Here is an 18,447-nt window from a genome sequence, read left to right as displayed (position 1 = left end):
ACCATACACCTGCCACCTCACCTCGCCGTCATCCCCCTGTCACCATCTCTATCCAGTCAACACCGCAACCCCCACCACCACTCACCATTACCCTCCCACTGTCACAACCACCACCCCACCAACTGTCCACCGCCATCTCCGCTATTATTATCATTTGTTTTTTTTTACTTTCCGCACCGACATCGAGGTAAGTGTTATTATTATTATATTATTTTAAGTCGGTTTATTAAGTTGTAATTACGGGATGGTTGTTTAGAAGTTTGGGTTCGTGTGTTAGTTTGTTAAAGTAGATGGAGGGATTTTAGGATCGATATGGAATTTGTGAAAATGGTTGAGTTACCGGGTTATGGGCAGATTAGTTTTTGTTACTCTGGGATTATAGTTGTCGGGTGGGTTAAGACAATTGTTCGGGTTGGTTATTCGGTTGAGTAATCGGAATTGTTCAAATATGACGAGTCGGGTTTGGTATTTACATTTATAATCATTATTTTGTTATAAAATAAATGATAGTGTTTGTTCGTTATTAAATGATTTATGTGAACATATTTTTAAAATATTTTATTAATATTTCAAAACCCGAATCGACATATTCGTTGTTTGCTTTGCACGTTTTTCGAGACAGCTGGTCAGTATGTGTCAAGTTTGTTAGTGTGTCTTTTTTTTTGTTTGTGTGTTTTATTAATCGAGTCTCGGGGATACCTTGACAGTTTACTTGATTGTTAATTGATTACCCGCCCGTACTCAATCTCCATTCGAGCGAGTTAATCTGGTTTATAGAAATACGCACAGGGTGTCCCTGAATTTTTCATCTTTATTTATATTTATTTCAATATTTTATTAATATTTTAATATTATTTTATTATATGGAACGACCGCGACCAAAATGCTATACGTTCGTCGCCATATTAGCATATCTAACTTGTTTGCTTGAGTTTGCAGATATGGCTGATGCAGCAGAGTCCTCGCGCACACGCCGCAAGAGGCGGAGGGCTGACCCTCGTGTCATCCGCTACGATAGTGACGAGGTGCAGATTGTAGAGGGCATTGAGCCAGTAGACATTATGGGGGATGCACGCATTCCGCATCAGGTTCTCCGATTTTATGTGATTACAGACGAGTATACGAGACTACAGCGGATCCGACAGATGCAGCTTCTTCACCACCGTTCATTTGATTGGACATTGCTACATCAGTTAGGGATTTACGACCAGGTACATGATTTATTGACTGCTCCGTGGGCAGATGCGCTTGCGTGTGACTCGATTCCGTATGTCGAGCTCACACGTGAGTTTTATTCGACATTTGACTTCACGCCCACGGAGTTCAGTGAGCCACGCGCAGTATCATTTTCGCTGGGACGACAGCTGTACGAGATGTCCGTCCCAAACTTCGCCGTGGCCACTGGATTTTATACGGACGACGAGGTTCAGGCGCCTGCCTTCCTCCATAGCATACGTGGTTACACGATACAAGCTCAGGACCCTCGTGAGCACTGGCTCACGGAGGCCCAGCTCGGCCAGTATTGGGCGGAGATCGCCGACGGGGCCCACTCCAGTTCTGTTGTGGAGTCGTCTATTCGGGACCCCGTCCATCGCTACATTCACAGGATCGTTGCTTGTACTCTCGTCGGCCGACATTTGGGCCACGAGAAGTGCAGTAACTTAGATTTGTTGTGTTTATATTCTATTCTTGGCCAGCGCCCGGCCAATGTGGCGATGCTCCTGCTCACGTCATTCGCTCGGGGTAGCAGACTTCAGGGATCCTCGGCACGCTTACCTTTGGGGACGTATATTACGAGGATCGAGCGACTTGGGGTATTTGAGCGTTATCCAATGAGATACTTTACGCGGGGGCCAGATATAGGCGTTTTCGGACTACAGGAGGCACGTTGGGCCGGGATCATTGACGAGCATGATCCGGTAGCTTTAGTCCCGGTCCGACGGGGTCCACAGGAACTACCATCTGAGGGATCAAAGGCTACTGTTTCTTTTTAGAGGGGTATTATGACACGCCGCCAGCGTCGTCCGACTCCACACATTGAGCGACCTCAGCAGCAGCATCCGTTGAGACAGGCATCTGCATCATCATTTTCACAGCCGCAACAGCCAGTCACATTGGATATGATTTATCAGCGGCAGTCGGAGATACATCAGGAGCAGGTGGCACAGCGGGCCCGTTATGATGATTACTTTCGATTATTATTTACTGCTTTGCAGGTACCGCTTCCAGACTCTTTGACTACTACAGGGGAGCAGCCTGTAGACCCGCAGGACGAGGCAGCTGATGATCCACCAGCACAGTAGTTTTTGGTTACCCTTTTTCACTTTATTTTTTTTATTAGTATCATGGTGTGTATATTATTATATTATTTTTTGGGGAATCATGTTTAGGTAACTGGTTGGGCTTATATGTTCATATATCTTTTGATGGTTACTGTGTTTGATTTTATCTGTATATTTTGTTATAACCGAACTTTGTGGGTGTAGTTCACTATAAACCCTCACGAGACCCCACTCGTCCTCCCGGGCTACCGGGAGGTTTACAGGGCTTGTTGCATACGCTAAATGCAATCGTGATTCCTACGAAAGTGAGTTAGGTCTTTTAACGTTTTTAACTAATTTAACATAATTTATTGTGAAACGAATTAATTTGGCTCGGTAATTGTTTTAATAAAATTAACAATTATTCATTTTCGAAACTCTTAAAAGACCTATGTCTTACACTTGTGAGAAGCTTGCTTCTACACATCTCGAGATTTTGCAGGTTCGATTGTCAGTTTGGTAATTTGATGAGATGAGAGTATACGAGTGTTACGAGTGTTCACGAGCCGACTGGTCCTTCTCCAGTCACGTTGATATCAGGTGATTTTAGTTTAATAATTTATTTTGTTTTTATTGCTTTAAACGTTAAAAGTGTAATTGTATAATTGTTAGTAGAACCGCCTCACATGAGCCCCGAAATTTTAAAATTGCTTAATAGTCAAAACTCAATTTCAACCCCGTCCCTCAAATGTTTATTAATCGTTCTATCATTTCTAACTTTGAGGACAATGTTAAGTATTCTTACATTGAGGACAATGTAAACCTCAAGTGTGGGGATGGGGGAAATTTGAAAAATTTTAGCCCGATAGTACCTCGAAGAGTGTTCAGAAACCAAAGTTGTAAACTGTTAATTATTGCCATTAATGCCAAGTCATAGGTTTCTGGTCATGGTTGGTTTTTCAGCGTCTCATTAGTCTTACTCACAAATGTTTTTATAATGAGAAGTTGAAAATGGGGTCGTTTAGGCGGGAATAACGAGTCATGGGGACAGGTACACATGTTTATATAGTCAACCCTATTCCTCCGGTACGTGTGTGCGTTGACCCAAATATATATAATACACATATAATATATAGTACACACATGTCATTTGAGTGATTTCACTGATATTCATGGCTTACGGGATCACAGTTGGCAAAATGCAAAAGTGATAGGGGCAATTAGGTTAAGCCTCGTCTGGATGAGTGCGAGTGTGGGTACTAGGGGGTTAGGGCCTCATTATTACACATGTGAGGTGTGGTTAATGTGAGGGGCGGGGGGTTGGGTCCCTTAGAAAACATTTCTTGGAATTATTTTTTCGTTTGTTTAACCCCGACATTATGTTACGAGACGATCCGGCTTTCTAGGTTTATTTGTAACTGTAATTGTATTTGCTTTTGTCTTGTATTTGTATTTATCTCATTGTTAAAGCATCACGTTATTATGCTTCAAAAAAATGAGAAAAAGACAAAAAGATGTCTGTTTATATTCAGTTATGTATTCTATAGTTCGTTGAAGTTCGTTTTAGTACCCAAAAAAATGTTAAATCAGTTCTTTGTAGTTTGCTTATTTAGATGTTCTGTATATTGTTAGTTTGCTTATTTAGATGTATATAATCAGTCAGTTAGTTGTACAGTAGTTTCGTTTATTTAGATGTTTTGTAATAAGCCGGGTCGGATCGTTTGAGCTACTTAAATATTTCCCTTCCATACCGTTACACCTGGTCCCGTTACAACCCTTTTAAAGACCTCTTGATTTGCATTTGTGCCAAAACAGCTTGATGGATTAATATGTATTTCTGAGTGATATTGAGAGCTGAGTGATATTGGCACATCTTTTGCTAGTCCATATATTAAACCGAGAGGAGAGATGTGATATTACGAGTGGTATGAGCATGTGTGCCTTAACCGGTAACAAAGTACACCTGTCTGGGCGGCTTTATTGTTTTTATTATAGCATTTAACCGTATTTGTGAGATGTCAATCTAAAAACAGTGTCAATCTGGGAAACTGGGTATGACCTTAAACCTTACTAGTATTAATGGCGATAATCTACATACCTATGATGGAGGTCGATGTTTGCTTTAGAGTTTTGCTTGAGGGCAAGCAAAAGATAAGTGTGGGGATGTGATGGTCGGTTAATTTGTTTATGTTTTAGTTCGTTTATTATTTAGTTTTAACAGTTTATTCTAGAACTATCGATACTTCATACGTGTATTATTGGATTTCAGGTCAAAGGCGTTAAAGTACTCATTGTGGAACTGTTGTGACACGGAATGAAGACCCGGGATGTCCAGCACGCAAAACGAAAAAAGAAGTGAAGGTTGCTGTGTCAGAGACCCATCGCGGTACGCGATGGGTGTGCTGAAGTCCCCATCGCGTACCGTGATGGGAGATAAAATGATGGTCAATCGCGGTACGCGATAGGCCTTAGAAGGCCCCATCGCGTACGGCGACGGGTGTGCAGACGGGATTTTTTGGTTAATATCATATCTTCCATCATATGAAACCCTAACTTCGTTTGTGACGACCAAGAGGCGATTCCAGCAGTCCAAGAAGGCAATTTTCATCATTCTAGCTCGTGTCAAGACCCTACATATGATCCATATCATCCATATTGAAGATTTGTTGATGTCTCGGCTCGGCTAATCTCATAGAATCGCACCCGGGATGTACAGTTTGTAGCCATTTACAGTTTTTCTCATGTGATTAAGAATACTTATGTTTTGTTATTGAAAGATTGATATATGATTATTGATGTTTAGTATTTCTGTGTGTTCGTTCGGTTTAGATTTACGTTGGTCTGAACGATCTGTTACCAGTTGCTAGATAATTAGTTATATAACTGTTTGGTTAGATTGAATACGATAAAACGTGTAATTACCCTTATCTAAGTCACACTGGCAAGGACTGTTTGATAACCAGTGCCGTGTGTAAAGTAATTGTTGGCGTCTAAGGTTTTGTCTAGTTGATCAGTTTTCAGTTAATCGTTAATAATAAATCTGTTAGGTTGCATGAGATATTATTTGGTTGCTTACTTGAATTCCCGGGTGTGATTTGCTTTGTTAACTATTTACAACTCGCTTGTTCGTTCGTTGCTTAGTTCTCTTAATTTAAACTATTGCTTGTGTGATCAGCACTAAAAATCATTCACTTCATAATATTAAATTGTTTACACGAATACATTAACCACATACTCCTTGTGATACGATACCCTACTTGCTCTAACTATTTAGAATAATTAGGTTTTTGATTGACTCAAACGACGGTCATCAGTCAGCTACGCTGAGTGAGTTCTAGTTAATCAAGCAACTTACCATACAACCATTACATGCATTAAATACGTATCCGAATACACATACTCCACTGTCTAACCTGTTCACCTTACCGCTTAACCACTTAAATGTCCCCTACGTCTTAGCCACTTGTTTTACGGAAGCACATAGAGGCTTTCCCTCCCATGCACTCACGTTGTGCCACTTAATAACGAAGTCACGTAGAGGCTTTTCCTCCCACGTACTATCATCATGCCACTTAATAAAGGAGGCACGTATAGGCTTACCCTACCACGCACTCACGTCATGCCACTTTATTAACGAAGGCACGTATAGGCTCACCCTGCCACGTACCATCGTCATGCCACTATCACTCTTACTAACCCCACTCCACTTCTATCACACTCTACTTCTACTTGTATATCACACACTTCCTATCAGTACATTATTTACGTAATAAGCAAATCACATAATAGCATTCATACACACTAATAATCGCTTGTCAATCATTCTCCTTGACGATACGTGCAATATCCGAAGATCGTTCATGCACCGACAAGCATTATATAATAGCTCTCTTATATATCATCTATAGCGTACACTTACCACTTAAGGTAAGTGTATTCACACTTCACGTCTAGAAACTCACCTGGATTCTTTTTGCGTTCTGTCTTAACTGTATTCCCTTCTTTAATGGAGCTCGGCTAACTGTTAACATATATATGTGTTAATTTATCATATTACTGACTAACATAGTTAACCAAGTTATTGAATTAAGTTAAATAAGTTAACGAGGTTAACTAAGCTTGATTGATAAGCTAGCTCATTACTTAAGTCTTAATGATCTAGCGGGGTCTCCTTATCTAACGAAGATTGTTAAATTAACTTAACCGAGCTAACGGGGTTTACTATGTTAAGTAGATAACGAATCATGTTAATCAGATCCATCCAACTTTCTATCCAAGTTAACCGTAGTTAACTAGATATAACGAGATGATTATTAAACCCTTATTATTTATTTATATTTTCTTTTATAAATTTTAACGGGTTTAACTATGTCTTTTTAATTTACAAAACTATAGCGGGTTTAGGGTATTCGGTGTTCGGGTCTTGGGTTCGGATCCAACTATTTGCTAATGGGCTGCTCCTGATCGCTTTATTTGGGCTCGTTTGGGTTTATGGGTTTGTAATCAGGCTTGGGCTAGGTCTTTGGGCCTATGTTGAATAACAAAACCAAGCCCCACTCCTCCTTATCTTCACAATCTTATCGTCCCTACTCCTCCATTCTTTTATTTTTATTTCTGTTCTTCTCCTTACCCTACATCCGATTCAAGAAATCGAATCCCCCAAAATCGATTACAATGTAATCGATTGAACTCAAGTGATCGAGTTCTTTGTATGCGATGAGGATGATGCTGCGACCGAACTCGAATGTAATCGGCTCGTATTGTAAGCGAATCTGAGATTTTACATATGTAAGCGACCATCTGTAGTGTAAGAGAGTTTGGTATGTAATCGATTTCATATTTGTATGCGAGTTATATGTGTGTGTGTTGTAAGCGATTATGTATGTATGTGAATCAAGATTGTAATCGAGTTTAATGTGTTCGAGTTCGTTGTAATCGAAGTCAGGTTGTAATCGAGGTGTATTGTAATCGATTTGTGTTGTAATTACCATTGTAATCGATGTTTAGTTGTATGCGATTTTAAGGCTACTAGGTTCGATTTGTAATCGAACATCAAAGTAATCGAGTTTGCAAGTAATCGAGTCTAATTGTAATCGATTTAAGCTTGTGACTGATTTATTTGTGTGGGAGTAATTGTAATCGAGTCTGATTGGGATTGAATTGGGCAGGGTATGCGAATGTGTAGGGGTATCGTATGCGAGTTTGTTTGTGTTTGATGGCTTCTTGCTCCTATGCGTGCACAGTGGTCACGGGTTTGGGTATTAGGTCCACCACCATTACTATTTTAGCCCTTTGCCTTTATCATGACATTATCCGATCTCGTAATCGCCACCACGACTCCTTTTTGGCTAAGAATCGACTCGGGAAAATTATAAAGCTTGGATCTTTAGGTTAAGAAGGTGTAAGGCTAGATCTAGAGTTTCTTAAGCGAGTCGTTCATGTTTACGAGATTGTTAGATCCATATAATCATAAAGTTTACTACTTTATGTTTTTTTAGACTCGATCTACCATACGTTTAAGTTTTCAAGGCCACACGTTAATAAAAATATAAACTTTAAGATCAAGAACATACCTTTATAGGTTCGTTTGGTATTGTTTGGCTTGGTTATGATCTTAAATCCTTGGATCTATCTTATATGTAGAAGATCTAGTAATAGCTAGCTTGATTTGGTCTCGGATCTCCTTCTCTCTCTTGGCCGTTTATGAATAGTAAGGAAGGTGTGTGTTTGGAGTGTGTGTAGAGATTATGGACAGGATGGAATGAGAGTTAGGGTTTTGGAATGGTTTAAGGGAGTATTTATACCCTTAAGGCCCATGGACCAAAAGCCCATCCATCATCTTAATCTATTTTAATTAATCTAAGTCCATGATCCTTTCATATATTATTTATTAATTAAATATTATCACACGACAACTCGACGCAACTTTCTTTATTTATATTATAATATTATAATATTTGGGATGTTACACCCTAAGCCCATCTCATCCATAATCCCATCTTGATTAATCTAAGTCCATGATCTTTCTTCATTTAATATTTATTAACTATTAACACACGATAACTAAACGCGACTTTCTTTATTAAATATTAGAATATTTTAGGATGTTACATTTTACAAACTTGTTTTCAAACGAGTCAACGTGGTATATGAAAAACTTTACATGAGACTAAGTGTCTCTAAAACATTTATAAACAAGAGTATAAACACTGGCCTTAGGCTATCGTGTACGTTTGTCTGGATCCTTACATATGTGATGGGCACATCACACCTGGTCACAATTACGCTCGCCTGCGGGGAGTATGACCTTGTGTATATGCATAAGCACTCAACTAGTCGAACGCTGCAGTGTTTGCCGAGGGAACCGAGTGTAGAGACCTGAGGTTATGAATTGTGTTGTTTTAACTTGGTTGTTCCTAAGCCACGTTGGCCAGAGACTTACGTAGTCTCGAGGGGTGATCAAGTAAAGAAAATATTTTTAGCGTCAGCATATTCACCAGCATTCGTTGCTGACATATTTTCTTAACATTTTGCAGGTGATCAAGGTTAGAGCTTGAAATAACAAAGTGCTCAAGATATCCGATGGCTCGGATCTTTTTGTTTAAACTTATTATAAAATGAATGGTGGTTTTGTAAAACAAGTAATCTCTTAATATTAAACGGAAAACTTTTAAATCCCGTCTTTTGATTGTAAATATCTATATTTTAAATCCACAAGTTTTCAAACTTCCGCTATTAACACGTAACTCTGATTTAATTACAATTGTGGTACCAACATATGTGTCATACGCTTAGGCCGTGGTTTGGGGTGTGACAAGAAAATCCCAAATTTCTTGATTGTCAATACACATGTCATTTAATAATACGTGGGCAAACTTTGACTAAACCGACCTTTGACTCAAGACGTCTTTCGACGACATGTTATCAGGATAGAGTATTTATATTTTATTTTTCCTTTTCTTTAAAATCATCTTAAATTAGAAATAAATAAAATAAAATTAACTACCAATCCTGACGAAATATTGTCCGGATAGAGTTTTTATATTTTCGTTTCACTTTTCTTTAAAAACATGAAAAATAAGAAATAAATAATAAAAAATTAACTGACCAATCTCGACGATTTTGATAACCAGAAATAAATAACAACATAATTTTTAAGAATAACTAAAAGACAGAAAAACTTTTTAAAAAATTGAAAACTTTTCCCGTTTGTTATTCATTGTAATCTACATCTACATATATAATAAATAAAGGAAACTTTGGGCACTTGTCACCATCTCATGTAATATGCTGATATGTCAAAATTTAAGGCGACTTGCTTATGTGTCAAAATTAAAAGCAACTTGCTTTAACCTCCCCTTCTACAAAGCTTCCTTAGAAGCTTTAGGAAGAATCTTAGGGGGTGTTTGGTAGAGGGAATTGAGGGGTGAGAAATGGAATTGGAAAGAATTCTCTTGTTTGTTTATGAAAGAAATAGGCGAGAAATGGAAATAAACCATTTCCATTTCTCTGATTTCGTTTCTCTAAAAAAAGCGGAGAATTGGATTTCTAGGGTTCCATTTTTCAGTCTCATTCCAGGGTTTCCTCCATCGATCTGCTAGGTATGATTCTTCCATCCTCTCCTTCTTCTTTAACAACATATCTTTTATTTTTGAAACCCTACTTTACGATTTTGCTTGCTTCTGCTCCTTCACTTTTCCGTCACATTAACATGTTCTTTATAACTACGATTTCTTCATCTTCGTATCAGTTTCTCTGTATATCTATTTGAACCAAGGATGAAAGCCATTTTATATATGGGGTTTCAGTATATTACCCATGACCCAGGTACTTTTCATTCTTACTTGATACATAAAGTTGTAACATGAGTAAATGGTCGATTACAAGGGCTGTGTGCATCCGGCAATTTAAGTTCCTATCAAGTAACACGATTTAACTTAACTTCAATCTTCATCCAATTTGGTTAGAAAAAAGTCACACGTACATAAATTTATAGTTTTGTGTAATTTGTAGCTTTAAAGGTGAGGATGAGAATGAAAACATGAGCTTTCAAGTTGTGAAATTGAAGACACAGGATAAGAATAAACTTCAGGAAGAATTAGGGCTTTCAGGTTAGTTTTAGAAATGCCATTTTTGTATCTAATGTTTAGGCCTTTAAATGAATCGAATGAACACAAACGGAGCATGTTCATGTTCGTTCATTCGTTTAGCTTTAACCGAACAAGCGTTTGAACACGAACAAATAAATGAACAGGGTTTTCTTGTGTGTGTTTGTTTGTTAAGAAAATGAACGTATTCGTCTATGTTTGTTTGTTAACAGCATAAAGTATAAACGAACGGTTCAGGAACTTAAACAAACAAACATAACTGAACATAGATGAACAACATAACTGAACTAAAACCTATTAAAAGTGAATGTGAACAACAATGTTTGTGGTCTAAAAAGTTATTTAGACTAGAGTAAACTTTAATGGGCCTAAAAATTTAAATGAATATGTTAACGACCTAAAAAATTCATAAACCAACGAACATAAAATAATTTAAATGAAAAAACGTAAACGAACGTTCATGAACATAAATGAGCGAACGGGACAAGTAATCATGTTCGTTCGTTTAACTAAATGAACAAAACTTTGTGTTCATGTTCGTACGTAAATAAACGAACATAAACGAATGGTTCACGAACTGTTCATTGAGCGTTTGGTTTGTTTACAAGTCTACTAATGTTTAGTAAAAATATCTGATGGTTTTCTGTTGCTAGATAATAATCAAGAAACTAAAGGAACATGGCAACAAAGCCTGCAAATATGGAAAGATATTCTGAGAAGGGAGCAATTAGCCGAACAGTTAGATTCATCACGTGCTAAATATGCAATTGAATTTGACATGAAAGAGGTTGAAAAAAGTTTTCGTGAAGAAGATGCAAAGGCGAAAGCCAAAGGCACACAAGGCGTTAGAGCACTTTGGATATCAAAAAGATGGTGGCGTTACCGCCCTAAACTGCCTTACACTTATTTTCTTGAAAAACTTGAACATTCTGAGGTCAGACATGTGACTTTTTCTTAGATTTCTCTTTCTGAACACCTCATTTTCCTCAATATAGAGCTTTGACAGGTGGCTGCTGTTGTGTTCACTGAGGACCTGAAAACATTATATGTAACAATGAATGAAGGGTTCCCTCTAGAATATGTTGTAAGTTTCATACTTTTAATATATTAAAAACTCTGCAACTTTTTCCTTTGACTTTGACTGATTCGGGTTGTTTTCTATAGGTTGATATGCCTCTTGATCCATACCTTTTTGAAATGATCACAAATTCAGGAGCTGAAGTTGACTTACTTCAAAGGAAGCAAAGCTATTACTTATTAAAGTTTATAATTGCATTACTTCCCGGAATCTTGGTTTTGTGGTTTTTAAGGGAATCGCTAATGCTTTTACACATTACTTCAAAAAGATTCCTCTACAAGAAGTATAATCAGCTTTTTGACATGGCTTATGCCGAAAACTTTATCATGGTAACGTTATAATCTTCATATAAAACTTACTTTCTTGTTAGATATATACATATTTCATGGCCATTTTTTTTTAATTTTTATGTTAAATTCATTTTACAACTGCAGCCAGTTAGAGAAGTTGATGAAACAAAATCAATGTATAAGGATGTAGTGTTAGGTGGAGATGTTTGGGATCTTTTGGATGAATTAATGATTTACATGCGGAATCCTATGCAATATTATGAGAAAGAAGTCAAGTTTGTTCGGGTAATTTTAAATATTTTTGTATGATCAAATATTTGAAATAGGCCTGCAAATGAACTGAACGTTCAGTCATTTGTTCGGCAGGAAGTTCGTTTCATTACTAAATATTTGGTTGGAATTTATGCATCTTTTTATATGTTTTTTATTTTTTAATAAATATTTGTTATGAAAAAAATACTTGTGCTAATGATAAAGTTGATATAATTCTCTGTTTATTTCCTATGTACCAAACAAGAGAAATGATTCTCAGCTATATTTCTCTACTGAAATCTCTGTACTACCAAACAGAACAGTCAATTCTCATTCTCCAGACCAATTCTCTTTCTCTGCAATTCCATTTCTCTATTCCATTTCTCTACAATTCTATTCTCCGAAACACCCCCTTATCTTCCTCTCAAAGTTTCCTTTTGATATATCCTAGGTTCAGATCTCAAAATTCAAATTTTGAATCACATATTTCATCTCTCTCTATCCCCCTCTCTTTTTGAGGAATTCATTGATCTCCTTTCCAAACGATTGGCATATAATACCATTAGAATTAAAATCGGAATCAATGCTAATCAGATTCGATGAGAATCTGCTTATCTAATGTCAAATTTGATAGGCAATCTTTATTTTGTTCATTTGTTTTGGAGTTTCAATTTCGAATTTAGGGGTTTCCATTGCTTTTCATACTAATTGGTTCTTGCAGTTGATTAAATTACTCTAATTTTGTTTTTCGCTTCTTTTTTGCATAATTGTAGCTTGGTTTCACCGTACTGTATAAGAAGAGCCTTGCTGATTGACTCGCTAATTTAGGTAATTTTATGAGTAGGTAGATTCGTTTATGTGACCCATTTACAGTTTGTTATCATTGTAGTTTTTTTATATTTTAATTAGGGTTCTTATTAGACTTTAAAATCGGGATTTATCTTGGTTTGATTATTATTATTATTATTGTTTATATACCAGTTATGTTTGCTTTTGGAATTTGATTGTTGTTTTATGGTATGGTATGGTATGATATTATGTGTATTACATGAAGCTTATGCAGGTAATAGATTTAGGTGTTCATTGCTCAAAAGAGGTTTCTTTCAAAAAAAAAATAAAAAAAAAATCTAATGTGATGAAAACGAAGATTTGGATGAACTGGGAAGATATGGGCTGCCAACCTCAGGTTAGTGCAGTTAGGGTTGATATGTTCTTAACGTTTATAAAGTTGAACACTTGGTTGTTTGACTTTCCAGCCATAATGTGTATATTTTATCGCAATGGAGGTAGTTATTTACATCAAGTAAAATCTAAAATTGTTGACTAATCGCTATGCTTGGCTTGTAAACGAACCGAACCAAACTAACACAAACGGAGTATGTTCATGCCTGTTCGTTTAACTTTAACTGAACAAACGATTCAAACGAACAGTACAATATAAAGATCAGGGATTTTTTTTGTGTTCATTCATTAAGAGTATAAACGAATGGTTCATGAACTTAACGATCGAACATAACTGAACATAGTTGAATGGACATAATTGAGCTAAAATCAGTTTAAAGTCATTTAAAAAATTTTGTGTTGTACCTAAACGATTTATTAAAACTAATATAAAAGCCAGTTATGGGTTAGGTTCATTTGGCTGCAAATCAAAGACTAGTGTGATGTTGAACTTTTATCTAAGTCCAAAGTCAGTTAGGTTGCAAGTTGTTTTTTTTTGTTTTTTTGAATTTTTTTTATCTCGTGTCAGTTTGAGAAAAAAGGGCGGATTTGGAATGTTTAAAAATTAGGAAATTTTGGTTTTGGTTCGACTTTTAAAAGTAAAAGTTCAAGTACAGTAAAAGTACTTTGAGAACTTAGTTTTAAATTTTTAATACTATAAATCTTAATGCTAAATTAATGAACTTTCGATAAGTTTCTTTATTTTTCCCGTTTGAACATTATATTGAATTTTCGTGCTAAATATGTAAATCTATATATTTAGCAATTGTAATTCGTAGTCACATTAGCTACTGTGCAAAAAAGTTTTTAACTCGATATTATTAACTTCTCAAAACCGAAATGTAACTAATTAAACTACAAACGATATACACTTATTCAGGTGCCGAATCAGCCTTTGGTACTCTACCATTAACAGATGAGCGGTCTTGGGACGGGGGCCGATAGGAACCTAATTCACAATGTGGTAGACTAAAAGCTTTTAATAACAAAGGGTCAATTCTTTAACAAATTCTATTTATTTTATAACTGTTAGTTGTTTCCAACTTATTTTTAATAATACATACATTTTTATAATATTTTGGATAGAGTGACAGACAAGTGGTCTGCTTCTGCACTGGTTAAAGCCGAGGTCCCATGAGTTATGAGTTGTTTGAAGGAGCGCTCATTCTGAAAAACACCACGTATCGAAGACACTAACTGGTAAATTAGTTATCTACTTAAATATTTTATAATAATATTATTGGAATACTTTAATTATGAACAAGTGTGCACGGGTTGGGTTGGGTCAGCTTTGACATAATTAAAATTAGAACCGAAGCTTATGGTTTTGATAAATTTGAAACATGTGGTTTCGGTTATATGGTGGTTAAGTTATCAAGTTTTACACTAGGTTTGTTCAGCTTTAACTTTTGAAACTGATTTAACCACTAAACTCCAAAAAAGGCAATGGCCAAGTTAATTAGTATACTTATTGAACAATTCTTGATGTCAAATTACTTTTTATGCCTGTATTTTATATTTTATGTTTTTTCCTCAAATTTTTGTAAATCATTTTTTATTTTATTATTACAATAATTTGTAAAAGAACGATATGCAGCTGAAGAAATCGAGAAAATCACTATTAAAAGCTTACACTTAGATATTTTTTTACTCGACTTCTTCACTCGATGTAATAAAATTAAGCTGGTAAACATTACAAATTTTATAGGTAATTATATATAGAACCTTAACTCATTTTGACCCGCTTGAGAAGTGACTCATTTGTAATAAATCATAGCTCATTTTTACATATTTGTTATCAGATAGCCTCTCGTGTGTACTCTCAAGCGATTTGAATTTTTTTACATATATGTAATATACTAGTAAGAGTGCCCGCGCGTTGCAGCGGGGACACAATTGTGATTCAGTTAGTGTGGGGCTCGTTGTGTTACCGACATTTTCGCTAGTAAATTTTTGTTCCATGTAGTTTACGATAGTAAAATTTGGTTTCCGTATAGTTTATGATACCAATAATTTTAGACAACAATATTAGCGCAAAATAAATTGTTAAAAAAAGCATTATACATGTATTTGTATTTTTTTTTTGTTTGATTGCGTTTGATTAACATATCAAATGTTGTTTTAATTAAACATTTGTTTAAAGAACATGTTATAGGTTGTAGTTGAACTAAAAGATGTATAAATAATTGAAAGTCTTAACCATAACAAAGAAGATGAATCTAAAAAAAGAAACTTTTGTAAGCATATGCCTGATTGAAGGTCAAAAGGGGTTGTTTAGAGGAAGCATACCAAGAGTGATAAGTTGAACCAGATCATACTTGTGTATTTTGTAAATTAAATTTAAGTATCATAATGTGATCACAAATCCAGTATCATTAGTACAGATATGGTTCATGTATAAACTCAGCTGTTGCGACTGTTGATAATAAGTCAGTCGGGATTTTAACGTGAGTTTTGATTATATAAAAAGATGCTCAGGAGTCGCACGAGCTCAGCTGTTGCGACCGTTGATAATAGGTCAGTCGGGATTTAATTCACTATGTTTTGACCTGTTTAATTCATCCGAGTTTGGCCCGTTTCAGCTTAAGACGGCATATTTTGGCTCGTTTCATTTTAACAAATTTATTTTGAGCTATTTAATTTCGTTTCCCTGTAATTTTACCCGTTCATATGTTGAACCGTTTCACTTTGATAAACCATATATGAAATTGTTAAAATACCAGTTAATTATACTTTTGACTCCTTCCATTTTAATTCACTATGTTCTGCCCTGTTTCATTTTAATACACCAGATCTTGGCCCGTTTCAACTTAAAAGGACAAGTTAATAGTAACGGTTTAGGCTGCCTTTATTCGACTTTTGAAAAACTCTCTCGACTAAGTTAATAGTAGTTTTTGGCCTAGAAATTCATAAAAACTTGGACCAAGCTTTTCCAAACCTGGTGACGATAACATGGCGTCATTGTCATTGCTAAATTTGTAAAACATACCTTTAACCACGGAGGGCCACATAGTGTTTCACGTTCATTACTTTTTATTCTAGAAATTGTTGATGCGAGTTCTATCAAGCTTGACATTACAAGTTTGCCTTTTTTGATAACAAACAAAATGTAACTCATCAATTACATTATTACAATAAAACAAAGAGCAATACTCATAGTTGGTGACCCGTGTGCTTTTTGTTTAGACCCTACCCAAACACCCCCAAATTCTGTTATTTTTTATTTTCGCTGTTTACTTTTATGTTGTGGTTTTGTGTGTAACGTGTGCGCTTTTTGTTCTTATTTAACTACAATAAACTGAGAGTGATCATATTCAAAGAATCATGATATTATTGGATGCATATGCATGTGAAAAGATAAATATTTACACATACCCTGCTCTATAAATCTTTTGGATCGATGGGCAGCTCGGGTGATGTTGGTTATCGGGGCATGTCAGGTTCGGGCAAGTACAACTCGTTTTATGGACAAACTTTAATTAAGATGAAAATAGAACATACCAAAATGGGTGTGAGTCAGTTAAGTACGTGTATAATCGACTTTGGCTCGTTTAACCCGTTTCAATTAGTAGAGACAACATAGTGGAAGTCAAGTATAGATAACTTAAAAGTGCCCGATTACTAATTATAATTGGGGAAAAAAAAGCATTCTTTCATAAGTAGCTTGCTTATATCCTAAATAAACAGCTGAGCAAATTTAAAAGCAATAAATAACTAAGCAAAAGAAGTACTAATACAATTTTTCCCTCTCCTTTCATAAGAGCAGCAAGATGTACTGTTTTGTTTCCAGCCAGGTGCAGCACATGCATCAATAACCTTTAACAAGAAATTACATTAAAGATTTGCAGATTATTAAAATTAGAGAAGAATTTCTAACAGTTAGTTAATATACATAAATATAATCCAAATAATACAAACCTCCCATCCTGGTTTGGGCCCAAGGGCAGCTGCTACCATGGAGCTTGCCTTACCCTAAGCACCGTAAATTATATCAATAAATTTATGTAATCATAAATCAAAAGCTATAAGCAAAAAGAACCTGGGAAATGTTACTTGCATAAATACACTCCCATCTGTGACCAACGGATGATTGCTCAAATCAGTACCTGGTGGGAGCACCCGTAAATCGGGAATCAAGTCATCCTTCAGAACCTTTAAGAATATTAAGCAAAAGATGTAAGCAAGCAAAATAAGTTGAAAATAAAATAATGATGATCGTAATATTTGTATATTTAAATAGGTTACCTCATTCTCTTTTCCTAACTCAAACATAGCAGTTTCAACATCCAGTTTCAGAGTATTAACACGAACATAGCGAGGCTTCTTAACATCTGCAGCGTGATAAATCCAAATTCCCATGTCATGAACATCGAAGAATATAAAACAAGTAAGCAAAACTAAAGAACTTAGAACACAGACCATAAATCTGATACTGAGCCATCAAATCCTCTATGCGTTTTGCTCCCTTTTTCACTAAAATCTTCGCAAGAGCAGACTGTAACGGACTTTTCCTGAGCAAGAGATACCTTTTTGCGTCCCCTGTTAGAGATGCATCATATCAAGCATTGAAATCAAAATAATCAATTTACAGAAATGAATTATTTGGGTACATATTCTACCTTGTCAACCGCAAATGCTGAAAAACAAAAACAAAAGATTATGCTACCTGTCCAAAAAGAATGTCATAGATAATTATGTACACCAACTCCTCTTGCCTATGCCACAAAAAGAACAATAAATTAGTTGATATTAAAGGTTTTAAATAACAGATTATAAAAGTAACGTATGTTTCACAAGTTTTACCTTCCGTTTGCTGTTTAATACATTAGCAGTCTCCATTGCATCCTTAATGATCGGAAGATCTGCGAATATGAAAACAAATCTCATTTTCTAATTCTTAGCGCTAGGCCTGTAAATGAACCAAACGTTTAGGAAACCGTTCAGCGGAAAGTTTGTTCATTTAATTAAACGAACGAACATGAACACGCGTTTTGTTTGTTCACTTATGTTCATGAAATGTTCGTTTAAGTTTTAAATGAACGAACAAGAACATACCCATTTTCTTAATGTACGAACTTGAGGCGTGCACGGTTCAGTTCAGTTCGGTTATTAGCCGAAACCGAAATCATCAATTAATCGATTTTAATAACTAGTCAGTTTTCAGTTTAATAACCAGTCGGTTTTCGGTTCGGTTAATAACCCAAACCAAACTTGAGCTAACTTTTGCTTAGAATTAC

At 35.8% G+C, this 18,447-nt stretch overlaps 2 protein-coding genes across 2 annotated transcripts; one reads left to right on the top strand and one right to left on the bottom strand.

The window, feature by feature from the left end:
* Positions 1-10,302: 10,302 nt before the first annotated feature.
* On the top strand, positions 10,303-12,804 carry LOC143594965 (ATP-dependent zinc metalloprotease FTSH 12, chloroplastic-like). Its single transcript, XM_077074138.1, has 6 exons — positions 10,303-10,372; positions 11,023-11,303; positions 11,376-11,453; positions 11,534-11,776; positions 11,882-12,022; positions 12,763-12,804. Exons 1-6 carry the CDS (start codon positions 10,303-10,305, stop codon positions 12,802-12,804), a joined length of 855 nt encoding a protein of 284 aa, XP_076930253.1.
* Positions 12,805-16,924: 4,120 nt separating this feature from the next.
* Positions 16,925-17,942, bottom strand: LOC143594955 (25S rRNA (cytosine-C(5))-methyltransferase NSUN5-like). The gene is made up of 5 exons (XM_077074131.1): positions 17,630-17,942; positions 17,456-17,541; positions 17,264-17,362; positions 17,129-17,182; positions 16,925-17,026 (listed from the first exon to the last, which is right to left on the bottom strand). The coding sequence occupies exons 1-5, from the start codon at positions 17,649-17,651 to the stop codon at positions 16,925-16,927; spliced, it is 363 nt and encodes a 120-aa protein (XP_076930246.1). The 5' UTR covers positions 17,652-17,942.
* Between the last annotated feature and the right edge of the window lie 505 nt (positions 17,943-18,447).

This window comes from Bidens hawaiensis, unplaced genomic scaffold, assembly GCF_021521415.1.
Source record: "Bidens hawaiensis isolate Kalapana, Puna unplaced genomic scaffold, B.hawaiensis_p1.1 tig00001717_1, whole genome shotgun sequence".
Classification (NCBI taxonomy): domain Eukaryota; kingdom Viridiplantae; phylum Streptophyta; class Magnoliopsida; order Asterales; family Asteraceae; genus Bidens; species Bidens hawaiensis.
Note: the sequence above shows the minus strand (reverse complement) of the source record. Positions and strands in the feature narration are given on the sequence as shown.

What these genes read in the sequence shown, in the direction of transcription:
- LOC143594955 (XM_077074131.1), bottom strand. Translation starts at nt 17,651, where the DNA reads ATGGCTCAGTATCAGATTTATG. An exon ending in AGTTAGGAAAAGAGAATGAG is followed by an intron (nt 17,363 to 17,455) that starts GTAACCTATTTA and finishes ATATTCTTAAAG; the next exon opens with GTTCTGAAGGATGACTTGAT. An exon ending in ATGGGAGTGTATTTATGCAA is followed by an intron (nt 17,183 to 17,263) that starts GTAACATTTCCC and finishes TACGGTGCTTAG; the next exon opens with GGTAAGGCAAGCTCCATGGT.
- LOC143594965 (XM_077074138.1), top strand. Translation starts at nt 10,303, where the DNA reads ATGAGCTTTCAAGTTGTGAAATTGAAGACACAGGATAAGAATAAACTT. An exon ending in GGTTCCCTCTAGAATATGTT is followed by an intron (nt 11,454 to 11,533) that starts GTAAGTTTCATA and finishes TGTTTTCTATAG; the next exon opens with GTTGATATGCCTCTTGATCC. An exon ending in ATGCCGAAAACTTTATCATG is followed by an intron (nt 11,777 to 11,881) that starts GTAACGTTATAA and finishes TTACAACTGCAG; the next exon opens with CCAGTTAGAGAAGTTGATGA.